This window comes from Cryptomeria japonica, chromosome 8, assembly GCF_030272615.1.
Source record: "Cryptomeria japonica chromosome 8, Sugi_1.0, whole genome shotgun sequence".
Classification (NCBI taxonomy): domain Eukaryota; kingdom Viridiplantae; phylum Streptophyta; class Pinopsida; order Cupressales; family Cupressaceae; genus Cryptomeria; species Cryptomeria japonica.
Genome location: NC_081412.1, coordinates 482,504,969 through 482,526,387, shown reverse-complemented (window position 1 = coordinate 482,526,387; position 21,419 = coordinate 482,504,969). Strand labels below are relative to the sequence as shown.

General features: G+C 39.6%; 1 protein-coding gene across 1 annotated transcript; it reads left to right on the top strand.

The window, feature by feature from the left end:
- The first annotated feature begins 19,747 nt into the window (after window positions 1-19,747).
- Window positions 19,748-20,233, top strand: LOC131857742 (uncharacterized). The gene has a single exon (XM_059210450.1). It carries the CDS (start codon window positions 19,748-19,750, stop codon window positions 20,231-20,233), a length of 486 nt encoding a protein of 161 aa, XP_059066433.1.
- The last annotated feature ends 1,186 nt before the right edge of the window (window positions 20,234-21,419 follow it).

Below are 21,419 nucleotides of genomic sequence, written 5' to 3'. Positions count from 1 at the left end.
GCGCGTCTGCGACATCTGGAATCGCGTCTATGTTATCAGTAGTATTTTTTTTTTTTTGCAGGTTCCAGAAACCGCGTTTGTGTTCTTAAGTCGCGTCTGCGGTGTTTTTAGCCACGTCTGTGTCCAAAAATCGCGTCTGCGTTCTGGAGCCACGTCTGTGTCTCATAGAACCACGTCTGCATCATGAAGTCGCGTCTGTGTCGAGGGTAATCGCGTCTATGTTCATCGATTTCAAATTTTGAGTTATTGATTTAGTTTTGGGTTTTTACATTTAGGGTTTCAGATCTGGTTTATTTTGAGCTAACATTTTTAGATCTAGCTAACGAAATTGGTGCAGCTTGTCTTGAAAGTAAAATCGTTTGGTTGAAGGCCCCTATTTTGACAAAGTCTTTTGGATTTAAAATTTACCTAACTTGTGTGCTTGCAGGAAGGGGTGATTATTTGAAACAATCCAAACTACTAACAACTCTTTGTTGTAGGTCCTTGGCAAGGGTTTTGATTTTATTGTGTGCCTTGTTTTCATAGACTAGCAAACACTTCAATTGGTGCACTAAAATTGAATCATTGTCTTTTGTGTCTTGAGCAATAGGCTCTTTTTATTTAATCTTTAGAGGGCCTGTCTTCTCGTGTGGTCATTAGGACTACTAGTGAGAAGAGAACGACCCAAGTGGTAGCGAGGAAAACCCACCTCTTCCAAACCACTATAAATAACTATATTCATGGTGAAAACTATGAATAACGTGTGCTGATTAGTTCATACCGACACTATGTCTCCCCATAAACCCATTTGATCAAATTTATTTGATCAGTTGTAGGGCGTAACCCCTACCGGCTGGGAGCCTTCTGTATTTACAGAGCTGAAAGTGTCGCATGTATGGCCACACGAGCGGATGCCCTTACTAGCACCTTTTTGTTTTAGAAGCCCAAATCCTTCTAGTTGTTGGGGCAGGAGGTCAGACCTCTGGTAGTGGCCCACACACATACGGTTCTTAGTAGAGATACAAAGTTCGCCACGGGGAGTTTTCGTGGGGACTGATGCTTGGCTGACCCGAGAAGTGAGTGCCAAGGGTGGAGCCAGTGAGGTCAAGCATCTAAGTATCCACTCTAAATAGCGTAGCCTCGGGGGTAAAACCCCATGTGGGATCAACAACTATTGTCTTGGCCAGCCATAAGAATTGTGCTTGACTTATTTTAAACATTCAAAACATTCAAGACCAAACAACAAAACATTGTGTCTTTTGTGTCTTCAAGTGTATGCAAAACATTTTTACGTCAAACAACACACTTTTCTTGGAGTCATTTTGAGTCTAGACACTTGCAAACATTGGGTCTTCATCAACACTGTGTCCTCTTGTCACAAAAAATAGTCAAACAGTCAGATTTGGTCACAACAAAACAACTTCATAGATTGGAAAAAATTGCACAAATTTTGTAGAAACGCGTCTGTGTCTGACATAATAGCGTCTGTGTTGTATAACCGCATCTGTGAAGGGCAGAAACACGTATGTGTTTACAGAATCAACATTACACTTTGCAAAAAAATCTCAGAAGTGCGTCTGTGTTGAACAGAGCCATGTCTGTGTCAAGAAACCGCGTTTGTGAAGTATACAGGCGTGTCTGTGTTCAGAATTGAAAAACTGTTACAGTCCAGCAAACAAACACAGTCAGTTTCAGAATTCTTGAGCTTCCTAGGTCATTTTTCCAGGGTTTCATTTAGCATTCAACCTGTCTTTGGGTCTCACAAAGTCCATCATTGCTTCACACCTTACATTACATTCACATTTGTCTAAACTTGAGTCAAAAGGTCACTTGTTTGTCCTCACTATACTTTGTCAACACACTACATACAACAACACTTTGCTAAGTGGTCCCTCATCAAGGTTTCTTACCTTTGGGTCTCATTTGGTCTTACTTAGAGTCAAGGTCAACTTACCTCATCAAGAGAAACTATCCTCTCTTTGGAAGTCACACCTACTCTACTACATACATACTTGGTCTTACATTTTGGACATTGCAAGTAAACCTCAGATTCATTTACATTCCATTCAACTCTTGGTCTTCCATACTTTTTCCATTTTCATCTAGTCTCACACATCTTGGTCAATACCTAGTTCATGGTTGAAACTCGTCTTCAAAAATCTAGGAGAGAAACTAAAGAGGCTCAAGAGTCCGCAAACATGAGTGTCTATGAGTATGACAATGATGTCTTCTTCAATACTGATCATAACACATTACCTGACATGGATGTCTATAGAAACATTCCAAATGTTGAGAACATGGACACTACAAACAACAATGATACAGACAATGACAATATGGACAACTTTTTCGTACATTCAACAGATGTGGAAGAATCCATTATGAATCCCCATTTCAATTGATTGGTTGAGGAAATAATGAGAAGGGATAGACAATACTTCTTACAAATGATGGCACAAAGTGGAGCCAAGATACCTCATGATTTTGACATGTCTCAAATAATGGAAAATTGACCTTTGCAACAACCTCACTCCAACATGGATCAAAGGAGGCCTAATAGTGGAGGAAATAGAGGACCATATATGGTACCTGAATCACCATCATCTTTGCTTCAAAAACCAGAGGTCCCACATACACATGGTCAAGCATATGATACTCACCTTCGTAGACCTTTATGGAAGTCTTATGCAGAAAGATATGCTCAATCACATACCCATGCTAAGGATCAACCACCAAAGCAATTGGATATTCAAAGGTATGCTCAAAATTTGGACACAAGGAAACCCCGTGTCAAATTTGGGGGCAACACATTAGAACATGACATGCCTGTAGAGTATGGTATACATGGAAAAAATAGATATGGTGTTCCTCAACATGAATCTATACCAAGTGGTCCATATACGTAACATCACTATAGACCTCCTCCATATGAACATGTGTATGATCAATATCATCCATATATGCAACATGCTCCTCCTCCAATTGGTGCCTCAAGCATGGGGTATGGTCCAAGAAGTCGATCTCCACCTAAGAGCAATTTGGAACAACAAATCAGGGATTTACAAAAGAAAATGGAGGACATAAATACACCAAAGCCAACATACACAATGAGAGACATATGTCCTTATCCATTTGACAAGAGCATTCCAATGCCTCCATTTCCTACACACTTTGTGACGCCTAAGTTTGATAAGTATAGAGGAAAAGGGGATCCTAAGGCACACATAAGATAGTTTTTCATAGCTTGCATTGAGGTAGCAGCAGAGGAGACATATTTGATGAGATTATTCCCACAAAGCCTAGGTGATCAAGCTATGGAATGGTTCTCCTAACTTCCACCTGGTATTAAGTCATGGGGTGACTTAGCAGAGGCATTTATTCAACATTTCCGCTACAATATAGAGACAGACATATCAGTCACTACTTTGTGCAACACCAAGCAAAAAGAGGGAGAGTCTTTTGCATCATTCTTACAAAGATGGAGAAATCTAGCCAGCAGATGCTCTTGTGAAATTCCACAAAAACAAATGGTAGAAATGTTCACCCAAAATGTTAACAAAGATATTGGTTATGACTTAAGGAAAGCTTGTTTGTCCACCTTCAAGGACATCATTGAAAAAGGCTTAGCAACAGAAAAGGTCCTAATTGAACAAGGAGTCATTAAGATATTCAAGGAAAACGAAGATGACTTTAAGGGAAAAGACAAGCCGAGATTTTGGAACAAAAACAAGAACACAGTCAATGATGGTGTTGTGGATGCCAACACAATGCGACCCAAATTCATTTTTTTGGGATCAAGTTCTACAAACAATCAAGTGAATACTCAAACAACTTCCAGATCATGAAGGAAGTACACTCCATTGGGAGAACCACTTGAATCAGTCTTCAAAAAGCTAGTGGCAAACAAGGTAATCACAGTTCCAGATTTTCCTCCATATGAACCAAAGGTTAAACCAAATTGGTGGAATGATGATGAGTATTGTGAATTTCATAAGAGTAAGGGTCATAAGACATGAAATTGTCATCAACTGAAGAACATCATACAAGATCTCATTGATAGAGGTGACATTGAGATTGAGGGACACTCATCCAATCAAGAACATGAGATGTTTAAGGAACCATTCCCAAAGCATGACAAGGGAAAAGCTAAAGCCATAGATGACCAAACCAACTATACCAGAGCAACCTATAACTATGATTCAACCATCAATCACATCTCGATGGACAATTACATCTCTACCATTATCATCAAGGACAAAAACCCTGAGAATTCTACCCAGAGACCCAAGATTGTCCTAAAAGGTGTTGGATCTTCTTCCGAATCTACCTCTGAATGTCATGTTACAACCCGTCGAGGTAAATTTACTTTGCAAGGTGCTCCAGCTAAAAACACTGCTTCCTCATCAACCAAACCTGAGTATGACCTTGCAAAATAGTTAGGGAAGACACCCGCGCTCATCTCCATCCTTGAGCTATTACGCATATCCCCTGCTCATAAAGCCATTCTTGACAAAAAATTTGAGAGACACTGTCGTTCCTACTGATCTGAACGTGGACTAGTTTCAAGCCATGGTGGGATACCTTTCCATTCCACACTCCCTTACTTTCACAGAAGCCGATGACGCCTCCGTAAGTCAGCCACATAATGCACCGCTACACGTTGAAGCCTTCATACACAAACATCGAATAAAACGAGTCCTAATAGATGGAGGAGCTTGTCTAAACATTTGTACATTGTGCACAATTAAACAATTGGGATATTCTGATAAAGCTGTGAATTCTACAAATCAAATCACCATCAAGGCATATGATGATGAAGAGCGTTCGTCCAAGGGCACAGTTACCTTACCTCTCAGAGTTGAGCCAGTTACAAAGGATGTGGTTTGTCAAGTCCTGGATCTAGATCTCACTTATAATATGTTGCTAGGACGTCCTTGGATTCATGAAATGAGGGCAGTCCCATCTACATATCACAATGCATTAAGTTTCCTCACAATGGAGTGGAAGTAACAGTTAACGGTGATCCTAATCCGTTCATATACTACAATAATCTTAGATCAAAAACTGAGACCATCATTTCCAGTAATCGTGAAGCTGTTCCTTCTTCGGCATACATTGATCCTGAGTCATTAAAACCTTCGACATCAAAATAAGGTGAGCTTAAAGGCAAGTTTCAAGACAAAGGCATGGGGGAATACACTTTAAATTAGACCATGTACCTACGACAAGTCATGAGTTCCCCAAAAGAATATGGAAGACCACATCCTAACAAGCAAGTATCCATCATGGTACTCAAATGGGGCCCTACTACCTTTCAAAGATGGGGTGAACTGGAAGAGGAAGATCTATACAAAATGCTTTACAAAGACATTGAAGATAACACACAAGATCACATCAGTCTACCATGTGAGAAATATGGCAAAGGCTTCAAAATTCTACAAAAATTTGGGTATGATGGAAAAAGCCCTCTTGGGTTACGAAAGGAAGGCATCATTGAACCTTTACAACTTGAATTGACATTTAAAAAGGAACGCTCGAAAGGACTTGGTTTCCTGACTTCCAAGGTCCACACTCAAAGGACAGAAGAAGCCTTACAAATCAAAGCTGCCAAAATTCAATAAGAGGATTGCTATTCCACAGACTCCAACGAATGGGAATGGGGTTCAGATAAGTCCTCCAGCGACTACGAGCTCATCGAGACATTTAGAGAGCCAGATGAACCCACAGAAGAAGAGGAATTTTATAAGAAGTTTAGAGTTGGTCAAGAAATAACCTATGAGGATTCCACAAAGTCCTTGTCTCAAGGTTCTAGGTTGAAATCACATAGGATGAGAACACCTGTCCCAGAATGCGCTACTAGTGATGATAATTTGGATTCGCTCACGATCGAGACTGATGAGGAGAGTGCCATCGATGACCTCGATAATTACCTTGACATACCCGAATATAACTGCATCTTCACTCTTAGCCCCGCTAACTTTGAAGACATTGAAGGCCTTCCCCTTGTTCACCACCAACTCATTGACTGGGACCATGAAGGACTTGCACAGTTTGACACATTCCAAAATGATGAAGCTTTTATTGACTATCTTGGCATACGAGACGATCTCCCCCCCGGGGACCATAAGGCGGGATACACTATGGAACTCAATAGCATGGCATATTTTGGTGAGGGTGTCGGACCTTCCAATCGCAAAAATGTGAAAATAAGAACAAACCAAGGGTCTTATGGCGAAAACCACACTGTGGCGCTGTCTGACCCCAAAAAAGTAAAAAGAAAGGACGTATCTGAGGGCGAAAACCTCTCTGAGGCACCCGAAGATGGAAGGCTCGACATTCTCCCAGCATCATATGAGGAAAAGTCATCCATGTTGGTAGAGGAGACTATCAAAACAAACATTGGTACAGAAGAGGTTCCACACAACATATTCTTGGCTCAATCATTGACAGAGTCCGAAAGGTCAAAATTCATAAGTTTCTTCAAAAAATGACAAATCAACTTTGCATGGTCATATGCTGATATGCCTGGATTGGATCCGGATTTGGTAATGCATCATTTGACAGTCAAACCGGGGGCAAAGCCAGTGAAACAGAAATTAAGAAGAATGCATCCACAAGTGGCATTACTAGTCAAAGCAGAACTTGAGAAATTATTGTATGTCGGATTCATACGCCCAATTGACTATCCTGAATGGATCTCTAACTTAGTGCCTATTAGTAAACCAGATCAATATGTACAGATTTTCAGAGACATCAACAAAGCTTGTCCAAAGGATGACTTCCCATTACCAAATATTGACTTGACTGTTGATCTCACAGCAGGTCATGAAATGTTATCATTAATGGATGGATTCTCTAGTTATAATCAAATAAGGATCGCACCCGAGGATCAACACAAAACATCATTCACTCATCCTTGGGAACTTTCTGCTAGAATGTCATGCCCTTCGGGCTAAAAAATGCAAGTGCTACATATCAAAGAGCCATGACTACTATCTTTCATGATCTCATGCACGTAACCGTGGAAGATTATGTCGACGACCTCTTGGGCAAATCAATAGACAAAAATACACATTTGGACATACTTTCAGTCGTCTTTGATCAGTTGGAAAAATACAAAGTAAGATTAAACCCCAAGAAATGTGTCTTTGGAGTAACCTCCGGGAAGCTTCTAGGATTCATTGTATCCAAAAGGGGAATCGAAGCTGATCTAGCAAAAGTCAAATCTATCTTGGAGATGCAACCACCAAGAAATATCAGTCAACTTCGATCTTTACAAGGCAGACTCCAGTCCATACGAAGATTCATAGCACAACTTGCAGATAAGTGTAATTCTTTTCAACACTTGCTACATAAAAACATCAAATTCAAATGGGATGATAACTGTCAACAGGCTTTCCAGACGCTCAAAGATTATCTTCTAAATCCGCCAGTTCTGATGCCACCAATTCTAGATCAACCTCTGTTACTATACATATCAGCTACTCCAACAGCATTGGGGGCACTCTTAGCACAACAAATTGCTGAGGGCAAGGAAAAAGCAGTATACTATATCAGTCGCACATTGGTAGGATATGAGCTAAATTACACACCAATTGAGTGTGCATGTCTCGCCGTGGTCTTTGCTTCACAGAAATTATGACATTACATGCTCACTCATAAGACCAAGTTGGTTGCAAGGATAGACCCATTGAAATACCTTCTCAATAAAGCAACACTTACTGGGCGACTGGCCAAATGGGTAATGATCCTGAGTGAATTCGACATCGAGTATGTGGATAGAAAAGCAATAAAAGGACAAGCCATCATAGATCAATTAGCAGTTGCTCCCATGATAGATGATGTTCCTCTAAGTTCAGAATTTCCAGATGAATCCATTTTAACAATGTCACATGCAAAGCCATGGCAACTGTACTTCGACGACTCATACACACAGCATGGGGCAGGAGCTGGCATCCTCTTTATAACTCCTCAAGGGGATTCTATACCAAAATCATACCGCTTATCATTTCCTTGCACTAACAATATAGCGGAATATGAGGCATTAACAACTGGATTACGGATCGCAGTTCAGTGGAAGATCTAGGAACTTCATGTTTTTGGGGACTCTCAACTTGTCATCCGTCAAGTAACTGATGATTACCAAACAAAAGATGAAAAATTAATGCCTTATAAACAAATGGTGGATGACCTGAAATAACACTTCACAAAGATAGATCTTGAGCAGATACCAAGAGAACTGAATCGCGCCGCAGATGCCATGGCTACAATTGCTTCACTAATCAATCTACCTCCAAATGAGACCCGCTATGAGTTCTTGGTGGATAACCTTTTGGTTCCTTCATATGAGATCATGCCTACTGAGAAGATATGTGTTGTCAGTCCCGAGTCCCAGTTATATGGTTCCATTTTCACATACCTTCGTGACAATACCCTACCTCCCGATCTATCAAATAACCAATGTTGCACTTTCATTCTCCAATCCTCTCGATATGTCATTTTAGTTGATATCCTATACCGGCGAGGTCTAGATGGCACTCTTCTTCAATGTTTGGAAAGTGATGAAGCTCAGATTGTGTTACGGGAAGTGCATGAAGGGATATGTGGTCCACATGCTAGTGGTCCTACCTTGGCCAAGAAACTCATCAGGACTGGATATTACTGGCCCAATATGGAAAAAGACTCATATCAGTTTGTCAAGAAATTTAAGCAATGTCAAATTCACGGAGACCTCATACATGCGCCAGCACAAGAACTTCAACCAATTGCATCTCCTTGGCCCTTTTGTCAGTGGGGACTCGATCTCAGAGGCAAGATTCACCCTCCTTCTTCCAATGGTCATAAATTCATTATCACTGCCACATAGTATTTCACAAAATAGATTGAAGTCGTGCCTCTCACACAAGTCACGGGAAAACAGATTGCTACATTCATCCTCAACTATATCATTTGCCGATACGGTATTCCTGTTTCCATTATCACTGATAACGGGCGTCCCTTCAAAAATTAGGATGTTCGTGAACTCTGTGACCGCTTCCATATTTCCCATCGTTTCTCCACACCATATTACCCCTAAGGTAATGGTCATGCTGAGGCGTCTAATAAAATAATCCTTAAAATCCTAAAGAAGACAGTCGACGACGCTGGCCGTAATTGGCATATCCAACTTAATCCTGCACTTTGGACCTACTGCACAAGTGTCCGCACACCTATAGGAGCTACACCCTATTCACTTGTCTACGGTGCTGAAGCCATATTTCCTATTGAGGTCAAGCTACCCTCTTTACGAGTCTCTTTGCAAAACATCATCAGTGATGAAGACTATAGGGTCTCTCGCTTACAAGAACTGGAACTACTGGATGAACGAAGACAAACTGCTTTTAATCATCTCAAGGCTTACCAACAACGAATGAGTCGCAGCTACAACCACAAAGTCAAGCCTCGCACATTTGAGGTAGGTGACTTGGTTCTCAGAGAAAACCCCAAAAATCAGCAAGACAGAGAGAAGAGGGGCAAGTTCGAACCAAATTGGCTTGGTCCTTACCTCATTACAGTAGCGTATGGATCTGGGGCATATCAGCTCTCAACTATAGAAGGTGAACCTTTGGAGGATCCTATCAATAGCATGCACCTTTGTAGGTTCTACACATAGCTCTTTGGAATATCCTAATTCAAAAAATACAAAAAAAATTCAAAAATTTAAAAAGTACAAAAAAATTATAAAAACAAAAAATCGTTACTTGGTGAAAACCTGGCAAACAGGCGCCTTGTGACACAAAAAACATTGAAAAATAAAAAAAAGTAAAGAGAAATAATTTCGTCCAATGGTGAAAACCACTTCGATGGTGCCCTGGGCAAGTACCATGGTGAAAATTGGGTCACCAGCACCATGTGTAGAGACATTGCTCCTCCCTCCTTCAGGATTCTCTTTCATCCTTTCACTTTGCACACACTCACAACCTATTCATTCATAATAAACTTACACATTCCCATCATGGCTTGTTATTGATCTACCCAAGATTGGTTAGCCATTCATAATAAACCTCCCTTTTCATCCCTTTCCATCCATAATAACTCAACTCCTATCTGTGGCTAAGGCAAATCTTACGTCTAGTGATGGGTGTGGAACTGAGAACATCACATGTTTCAAGGAGTACAGTTTCTTCCAGCTTCCTTCAGTCTATCCGCACATAATCCGCAATAAAGTTTCATCTTCTCCACAATAAAGTATCAGTTTCATGGATTCAGTCAGTTTCAGATGAGACAATAGCAACAATAGGCTTCAACAAATCAAATCTTTCAACAGACTCAGACAACATATGGATCAGTGCTATCTATCCTTTCTGTGAAAGTAAACATTGTGACCACAATCAAATAAGACTTATACAAGTGACAAGAGACACTAAACTTGAGGACTACAATGGATGTTGGTGTCGAGTCTTGGTTTTCTTTTGATTTTATCTTTTGGTGATATGTCTTTTAGCTTTTCTAGGATGTCTCTGACTAGAGATTCTATCTCCAGGATGGCTTTGACTAGAAGGGTGAGGATGGGGTATCGTCACCTATTTGTATTTGCTGTCTGTGGATTGTCTCTTAGTAATTCTATGACTTGTCCAAGGATATGAGGACACTGTGAGTCTAGTATGAACTAGGGCATTCCTTGTTTTGTGACTATCTTATCTCCATGCAAACGGGTACAATGACTTTCTGGGTCGAACATATGCCTCGATTGTCATAACCTACTTGCCATAACAAAGCTCAATGATGATAACACACAAGAAGCTCTTTCACTTTCATATCTTCTATCTTCCATCCCCCTTTCTTGATTGACTTCCATCATCCTTCTCGAGTCCGTATAGCCTGCTATCACATGACTGAATATAATGACACACCAAAAACATTTGCATTTCATGTAGTTGCACCTGCATTACCACATATAAGCATTTCATACATACATATAGATATCACAACTGCATCACATCCTGCACACAACACCTGTTAGCACAATTTACATTTGCATTATCATATTCATCTACATTACATACATTCACATTTGCATCATGCATACACATATAAAACATAAAAGAACAAAAACATATATTGCATTGCATCATGTACATATTTGCATCCATATCATAAAACATACATCATAAGAACATACATCACATAGGTATGCATGCATATAGCTACCGCAAAGATGAATCATCTCATATATATATATAAAGTGTCATGATACAATGATGTCAAAAAATCATATGGCTACAATCACCCGAAGGTGTCTACATCATCATACAAAAATGGTACAATACTGATACATAGGGAGCCCTCTATGGCTATGATGAACTCCCTCCCTCGGAGCTGCCTGGCCTCGATGGAATCTGAGCCCCTGAAGGACCCGTCCCAGGATCATCCCTCCTATCCCCTTTATCTGGTGGTGGTGGAGGACCCATAACCCCACCACTAGATGCTTGTCTCCTCCGGCTCCCTCCCGTAGCTATCGCTGTCCACGATGGTCTATGGAAACTCCTCACCTGCTGATCAGCTGGCATTGCACCATAATAGAAATCTCGCCAGTAGGCAATCTCCTCCCCGGCCTACAGAACGTAGGCATATCCGGCCCCTATGTCTTCTGCTGCCTATCTCCCAGCCCTCAGTGCTGTCTCAGCCTCTATGTAGCCCTGAATGGCCTGGTCTCGCTCCCACTCAGTATCTCTGAGCCACCTCCTGAGCCTATCCCTCTCCCTCTCCAGGTCCTGGATCTCATCTGCTTGTCCCTGGCAGATCTCTGTCAGCTCCATCAGCTCATCCTCCTCTGCCTCAGCCCCCTGTGGCTCTGCCTGTGGCTCCCCCTGTACGGGTGCCTACCCTTGTGCCTATGCCTATACTAGTACCTGTACTGGTGCCTGTACTGGTACCTATCCCTGTATCTATCCCTATACCTATCCCTGTACCTGCACCTATCTGGGACCCTGTGCTGCTAGCACCTATAGTGGCAATCCACCACGACCCCTCACCACCCGAGCCTACCCATCCTCTCCACCCTCCCTCTGCGGTGCAACCCTCCTCTCTCCAACTGCTCCCCTCCTCCTCCGTCGGCCTCTGCCACCATCATCTCCATCATCATCCCCATCCCCATCACCATCTCCATCTAGTAGCTCTCCTGGATCCGTCAGGCGTGGGAATGGATGCTCGGCCTAGTATGCTGTGTACTCGCCATCCATGCCAGCATCCTTGATCTCCGACCACATGTCCCAGGGTAGGGGCATCATCTCTACAAGCTGTGTAACAGCCTGATCATATGATAATAGGGGCCCAAACTAAGCCTGATCTCTCACAGTCCGTGCATACATGCCTGAGCCCCGTGGCATCTGCTGAATCCTGCCAAACTGCCTGCCAACCCTGTCTACTAGTTGCCTCTCTAGCACATAGGGTGTACGCCCAATCAGGTACCTGCTCTGGAAGGTGTAGGGAAGCTCTACCGCATCATCTTCCCACTGCTTGCATCCCAGGTATGGCCTCCATATGACCATGTCAATATCATCAATCACCCGCCGCCAGTGCTCTAACCTGCCAATCCATGGCTGCGATGTGATCATGTCGTATAAGTGAACAAAACTGCATCTATGACCTCTGCCTCTGAAGTGTATCGGTCTCGTCACTGACAGATGCTCATAGGCCCACACCTGTAACAATGTTACCCCGCAACCCAATCCCATTGATTCGTGGTACACAAATTGATGCAGCTCATAGTAGAGGTGTGCCAGCACACATGGTCCCCAAGCATATCTGGTGTGCTGTGTCACTAGTGTCTCCAGTGCACCTCCCCAGCCTACAACCAACCCTCATGTCGCTCTATCTGGACACAAGAACCCACTGATTGCTCCTCCTATCATTGCTGGCAGCGCTAACCCTGTAGCTGTCATAGTATCCCAAGCCACATGTCCAACCCTCATCTCCAGTCCTGGGTCCTGGAACACTCATCTCAGGACCTCCCTATCTCCGTCTTGATCGTAGGGAATCAACTCCCCATCAATCTGTATCCTCAAGATCCTGTATACATCCTCTAGGGTGACTGTCATCTCACCCATCGACAAATGAAAAGTGCAAGTCTCTGAGTGCCATCTCTCAGCTAAAGCAGTCAGCAGTCCCATGTTCACCCAAAACTCAAGCACATACAGAATATGTCTCAGACCCATAGCCTCAATAGCGCTCGGTCCTCGAAGGCCAGCTCAGGTCGCAATCTCTGTGTCGACGGGAATCTCTCCCGTGACTCCAACATAGGCAAATACTCCTGCAGTCAAGCAAATCAATCATGTCAGTCATCGTGGCATTCAATGTTCATCACAAAATGCTACTTTTTATCTAAGTGCATCTGGCTATCTATCCTAGTGACACTCACTGTTCATCACAAAGTGTTGCTATCTATCCTCGTGACACTCACTGTTCATCACAAAGTGTTGCTATTTATCCTAGTAGTACTCCCTATTCAACACAAAGTACTATGTGTGTGACACTTACTGTTCATCACATTTGCACTCCCTGTTCATCACAAAGTGCTGCTCATATTTTAGTACTCCCTGTTCATCACAAAGTACTATATCTTGGTACTCACTGTTCATCACAAAGTGCCTTGATCTATCCTATCTTAGGGCCTCTGCTTGAGTGAATCCTCTTGAGTAGTTTCTTAATTGACAACATATGTTCTATCACAGAATTGTGAATCTTGGCCCTATTTGCAATCCTAGTCTTCCCTAGAGGACCTGCTTGAGTGTATCCTCTCAGCAGCTTATCCAATCGACAGCGTATGTTCATCACAGAACTGCCGATTTGACCTAGAAGACAAAAATTCACATTTTTGGACATAAACGCGCTTTCCTGACATAAACACGCATTTATTACATTACCTAGTATGCATTAATGACAACAATAAATGCATCAAAGTACAAGGAGGTTTTGTGGTACTTACTGGCTCTCCTGCCTCTGCTGGCCTCTGGAATCGGCGAACGCGGTCGAATCTGTGAACGAAAGCCATCACTGTTGACTGCTACTGCTCTCTTTTCGCTCTGCACTCTGCTCTTGTGGATGTGTAGATGACAATGAGGATGTATTTTCCCCCGTGGTCTATCTTATAGACTACCCTAGCCCTAGCCCTCGTTTCTTGAGTCAACCTTCATTATCCCATGACTCTATCACTTTATCCGGTCAGTCCATTCTAGCCTCTCATTCTTATCGAGAGATTGTCTGCGATCTTTTCAGACATTTTCATCCAATCTCTCGAGGGGGCATATCATTCCCATCTTGGGGCAACTCTGTATTAGTTCATATTATCTTCTTTCAAACAACGCGACAAGCCGCATTGTCTCAAAGAGGGGCAAAATGTAGACACCCAAAATTGTCCAGTCTAATTAAATAAATATTTTATTTATTTAATTATCTAAGCTTAGTTCTTCTATTAATTAAATAAATCTTTATTTATTTAATTAATTCATTTATCCTCTTCTAGCCTTATTTCTCATTTAAATAAATACATTTATTTATTTAAATTATCCTTTTCCTAAATTAAATAGATATCTTATTTATTTAATTGATCCCACTTCTTCTATTAATTAAATAAATATTTATTTATTTAATTAATTCATTAACCTTTTCTACCCATGACACATGTCATTCATCTCTTAATTCATACACTACCTACCCCTTTCATTATTTTATTATTTCTTTTACCTACCCTCTAATCATAGCCGACCTCCTTTTACACCTCTCAATCTTATCCCTCCATTTCATATTGTGTCTTCTATATAAGGAGATGTTTCCTTCATTATCAAACCCTAATCAATCATCTTAAGGACTTGACTACACTACGATCCTACTTGCAACCACATTCCGTTCTTTGTTGAGCTCTTGTGCACATAAAATCTGAGAGCAAATATATCAAGCAAGATCAATGGAGATAGGAAGAATGGAGATCAAAACCCTATTGGACAAGTGATGGTATAATCTTTGTGATTTCATTTGATTTGCATTGTCTTAGGTAATCTTCATATGTTATGGTGGATCTTTGTTGTTGTTAGGCTAGGGTTTTGTGGTTGAATTCATTTAGCCTTTCAATATCGTTATTATTGTTATCCATTTTCACCATATACAATGATTATAAATGAACTGACACAAATTGCACCAGTACAAAATGTAGACCCATTCACACTAGCATCATCGGAAAACTCAACAGTGATTGAAGAACAACAACATGTGAATGTAAATCAGAACAAACCCAGGTATGTAAGATTGAATCATTTAGAGAATCAGATAATTGGAAACAAGAATCAAGGTGTTATGACTAGAGGAAGACTGACAAATGAAGAGGTATGTTTAATTTCTCAAGTTGAGCCAACATCTGTTATTGAAGCATGTCAGGATGAACATTGGATAAAAGCAATGGAAGATGAATTAAAATAAATTGAAAAGAACAACACTTGGACATTGGTTCCCCGACCTAAAGGCAAATTTGTAATTGGAACCAAATGGGTATATAGAAATAAACTTAATGAAGATGGCGAAGTAATCAAGAACAAAGCAAGATTAGTTTGTAAAGGTTATTCACAGAAAGAAGAAATTGATTATAATGAAACCTTTGCATCGGTAGCCAAAATTGAGGCAATTAGACTATTTCTTGCATTTGCAGCTCATAAGAACTATAAAGTTTATCAGATGGATGTAAAATGTGCATTTTTGAATGGAGATCTTGAGGAGGAAGTTTACATTGAACAACCTGATGGATTTTCTTTGACAAATAATAAGTATATGGTTTGCAGGTTAAGGAAAGATTTATATGGATTGAAGCAAGCTCGCAGAGCTTGGTATGCTAGATTGGATAAACATCTTTTGAAGCTTGGTTACACAAAAGGTAATGCTGACAACCATTTGTATTACAAAGATACCAATGATGATATTTTGGTTATTGAAGTATTTGTATATGATATCATTTTTGGAGGTGAAGATGGATTATGTAAGGACTTTGCTAACAAGATGCAATTTTTTTTTGAAATGTCTATGATTGGAAAGATAATTTTTTTTCTAGGTTTGCAGATTTCACAAACAGATAAAGGTATATTCATATGTCAAACAAAGTACTTGAAGAAACTTTTGAAGAAATTTGGTATGGAAAATTCCAAACCGGTAAGTACTCCTATGACTACAACTGATAAATTGAGGATGATTCAGCTCCTATTAATCCAACAAGATACAAATCTATGATTGGAGGTTTACTGTATTTGACACAAACAAGACCTTATATAATGAATGCAGTATGCATTGTATCTAGATTTCAAAGCAATCCTAAAGAAAATCATGAATTGAAAGTTAAAAGGATTTTCCGGTACCTACAAGGCACAACAAATCTTGGTTTATGGTATCCTAAAGATGAAAATTTTGATTTATGTGCATACACCGATGCAAATTGGGCAAAAGATGTAGATGATAGAAAGAGTACCACTGACAGTGCATTCTTTCTTGGCAGAAGATTGATTTCATGGATAAGCAAGAAGCAAACTTGTACATCATTATCAACAACAAAATTAGAATATGTTGCAGCAGCAACTAATTGTACCCAAGTATTATGGATTAAGCAAATGTTGAAGGATATAAAGGTAAAATGCAAAGAACCAATAATCATTTATTGTGATAATTCAACAACAATTGATATATCAAAGAACCCGGTATTTCACTCTAAGACAAAGCATGTTTCTATTAAGTATAATTTTCTGAAAGAGAATTTTGAAGCAAATGAAGTGAAATTGGTTTATGTGAATACTGAAGAGAAAATTGCCTATATCTTTACAAAGCCTTTGCCTAAGGAAACATTTGAATATCTCAGAGAGAAGCTTGGGGTAATTTCCCCACCAACAGAGACTTAGATGTTGAAGATTGGCATCAAACCGACAAGGACTAACAGAAAAATCTTGTTCTGGCTTTGATGGAGGAGAACTACTTCTCAGGGGGAGTAGTTGGCAGAATGTTATGTTTTGTTTCTTAACTGCTTTGACATTTGATGTCAAAGGGGGAGAGATATCTATGGAAAAAATTTGTATTTGGGAGAGATGATCATTCTACTTGGAGAGATATACTCTTTTGGATATATGTATTTTTGGTATTGGTTTATGTTTTTGTTACAAAACTTTGTATCGATCTACCTTTGGGAGATTGTTGGTCTATTAGTTTTTGGCATTCTGTTTTTGGCACTTAAGATGTTTTTCCATCTAGTGTTGCTATCAATGCCAAAGGGGGAGATTGTTGGTATTATGGATGACTTCTTCATGTTTTGCATTGGTTTTGTCATTGATGTCAACACTTGTCTTCTTGGAGGTTTACATTATGTTCACCGGTAGGGTTAGTGGCTTATGCACAGTCATCGGTATGTGTTCACCAACAAGTTATATTGTTCACCGACAACGATGATGACTTGTTATCATCTGGAGATCATTTGGTTATGTCAAAGACATGGATTGGATGTTTGGATTTGGTATTTTTCTTATTATCGGGTTGACAGATTTGCCTTTACTGACATATAGGTCTAGGTTATGAATTGGTACTCCAGATCAACACGACACATTATGGAGATTGTTTATTGATTGGTTATTGTGGTAAATGTATTGAGCCGACATGTTGTATCGCATCAAGACTTATTTGTAATTGATTTAATTGTAATATCTTTAGTGAGCTAAGCTATACATTTGGTGTTAGGTTTTGTATAAATGATTGTAAGATCTTGTTGAAGATCGGGATATAGATATAGTATGAGTGTATTCGAATATTGAAGAGCGAAAATAAGCAGATCCTTGTGTGAATCACGCAGACATTATTTGAAGGTTGAAGGAAGGTTATGAAGGTGTTTTGACACTCATGTTCAGAGCTTAACCAGTACTGAATCCAACGTTGGAGATGCTATTTTGAGCAGTACATTGTCATTGGATTTAACCATCCAATTGTGTAATCAGTGTGACTCCTTTTTTTTGATTGAGCAGTGAGCTCTAGGCAGTTGGCCTTTCTGCTTTTGCAAACCCCATTTGTATACACATACTATCTGCAGTAGTATCATTTGATTGTGGGTAAGGTTTCCTACCATGGTTTTTCCCTTATCGGGTTTCCACATAAAAATCTCTGTGTTATGTGTTGTGGACATTGTTTCTCTTTATGTTTTATGCATTAAGTTAAACCGGTATTGCTATAAATGTTAATCTATTTTACCGGCACTTAAGTTTGTTTTACCGACATTTAAGTTTAATTTGGAATAATTTGCATTTGGATTACAATTTATTGACAACTGGTTCACAGCTGATTCAACCCCCCCCCTTCCCAGTTGTCCTTCCTGGGACGTAACATAAGTGCCATTCTTTCACTTCCCCTGCCAACACACAAGAAAGACCTACAAAGCTTCCTGGGTAGGATCAATTTCGTAAGAAGCTTCATCCCATATATTGCTGATTTATTGAAACCCCTAACCTCTATGTTAAAAAAAAATATTTCATTGAGCTAGTAAAAAGAGGGAAAAAGGAGTTTTGAGCTTATTAAAGAAGCACTTGCAGCTGCTTCTACTTTGATGAATCCATATTTTTCTAAAGATTTTTCATTATATGCATATGGGGGAATTGATAATATTTCAGCTATGTTAGTTCAGGAAAATGAGCAGGGATTAGAGCAGCCCTTAGCTTTTTTCAGTCAAGGCCTTAAAGAATATGAAGAAAAATATTCCTTTGTTGAAAAGCATGTGCTTGCTATTATCAGAAGTTTAAAGAAATTTATACACATGATTTCTAACAACATGATTAACTTGCTGGTTGCTCATCCTTCAGTGAAGGAGTTTATGTTGAGAAAGGACCTAAACGGTAAGAGAGCCGGTTGGATCACAAAAGTGATGGAGTATGATGTGCATATTAAGGTAACCAAGATCATCAGAGGTAAGGGATTATGTGAAAAACTTGTTGATCACATACAGGACAACGAGTAACAAATTGAAGAAGATTTCCTAATTCATGAAAATGAATAAGAACCTAATATAGCAACACCTCCTATAAGTTGGGTTCAGGAAATGATGCATTATCTTCAGACTGGTGAGTGCCCTAACAGATTGAATAATGAAAAAAGAAGGTATTTTAGGCTTAAAGCAATCCCTTATGTCATTTAGGATGGGATTTTATTTGGAAAATATTTTAATGGGGTATTCTTAAGATGCATAGATTCAGATCAGACTGATAGAATATTAGAAGAGTTTCATAATGGACTAGCTGGTGGTCATTTTGCACCTAGAACTACAACACTAAAAATCATGAAGGAGGGGTACTTCTGGCCTGATTTACATAAAGATGCTTATGCTTGGGTAAGAAAGTGCAAGAATTGTGTAATTTTTGTAGGAAAGTAGAAAATGACAGCTTTACTCTTGCAACATGTTCAGGTTGAACAACCATTCATGAAATGGGGCCTTTATTTTATCGGAGTCATCAATCCACCTTCAAGTTCTGGGCATAAGTGGATCCTAACAACCACTGACTACTTTACTAAGTGGACTGAAGCTGTGGCCTTGAAGGAAACAAATGAGAGTGCAGTCCTAAATTTCTATCAAGACTTAGTAGCAAGGTTCGACATCCCTGATTCTATTGTTTTAGATAATGCATTGGCTTTTGTAGGATTTAAAATAACTGATTGGGCTATTTATAACAACATATTTTTAAGCACTTCATACAAATATTGCCCTCAAGGTAAAGGATAGGCTGAGTCCATGAATAAGAAGTTGATTAGGATAATCAAGAGGAAAATAGAGGACAATAAGAGGAATTGGCACACTCAGCTGAAGCATGCATTATGGGCTAATAGAATCACCCCCAAGAGAGCTACAAGTATATCTCCATATGTTCTTGTTTATGGTAAAGAGGGAAGACTTCCAATTTCAGTTGAATTACCTATATTAACTCTAATAAGAGAGCTAGAAATGTTGCAAGAGGAACCTATGCAAATCAGGTTGGTAGAACTAATGGAGTTGGAAGAGGTAAGAAAACAAGCATTACTAGCCATTGAAAACCACCAAGCTCAAATGAAGAAAACATTTGATAGAAGAGCAACTTTAAGGGTTTTCAATGGGGGAGATTTAGTTCTGAAATGGGATGAACTGAAGGGCAAGCCTGGAAAGCACACTAAATTTGATGCAATATGGTATGATCCCTATGACATTACTGAGAAAAAACAACATAATTCTTTTCAGCTCTAAAAGATGAATGGTGAAGTCCTTCCAATCCCAGTTAATGGGATTGATCTCAAATATTGCCTTTGAGATTTTTTTTTAGAAGCTAATAAGTGCTGAGGCACATTTGTTTTCTGTTAGTTATTTTGAGTTTCAAGAATTGCTCATGCTCATGTTCGTGGTCTTTGTTTTAGACAAGACCATCTATAGTTTCCCAGTATTCTGTTCTATTTTACTATCATATTGTTAGAGCAGTTGAGTTTCAAGAAGTTTCATTAAAAAGAGGGTTGAGAATGACTCTGTAATCCCAATGGATAAGCCATGACTGGTCTTTAGTGTTTAGTAGGCAAACACTTCACAAAGGTCACCAATTTGTTGCCTATTTTCATCACAACTCAAATAGGTAGAGTTGGAATTCATTCACATTCTACAGATCTAAAAGGTACACAATTTGTTTTTCATCATTATTGCCATTTTGAGTTTTATGCAAATACATAAAAAGAAGAATATTCAACATTTGCATAAATTCTGTATTTTGTATTCATAATGTAAAATTCAGAGTCCCACACAAGTCGTGAGATTAGCCGCATTTGATTCATGATGCATGAAACAAGTAATTAATACATTTGATAAATGTAAATGGTATAGCTAACTGTAATGGAAAAAATAGAAGGGAAGTGTTCCATCATTTCCTATGTGATGATATCCACACTTTTGTCTTCCTTTAGTGGTGGTTGTGCATCTATAGGAAAATAGCTCCAGGTTCTCCAAGTCCTGCAAAATGAATAAAAGATATAGGGTTAGAGAAAAACTCTAAACAATGATGAAACAAATACAATCTGCACTTCTACATCACAATTAGACATATCACATACAATCATCAGAGACATCCATTAAGTGTTCAGTCATTAGGTTCAAAAGGAAGAAGAAAAGCACAAAGGTCACCGAAGCTTTCAGCTTAGTCATTGGTGCAGGAGCACCTCATCCTTTCAAGGGCCCATATGTGGGGCATGATTTAGTTTTTTTTTTTTTTTTGTTCAAATAAGGTCTATTTAGACCCAACATGATGTAATAAGGCCAATAGTGCCAATAAAATGTAAAGGTTGAGTCAGTTGAGTCATATGTCCTGAAAATTGTCAAATTGCTCACATAGGGCCTAGTGGTCAAAACAAGTCAAAATGGAAATATCAAGGTTGTGGGGAGTATTTTGTGT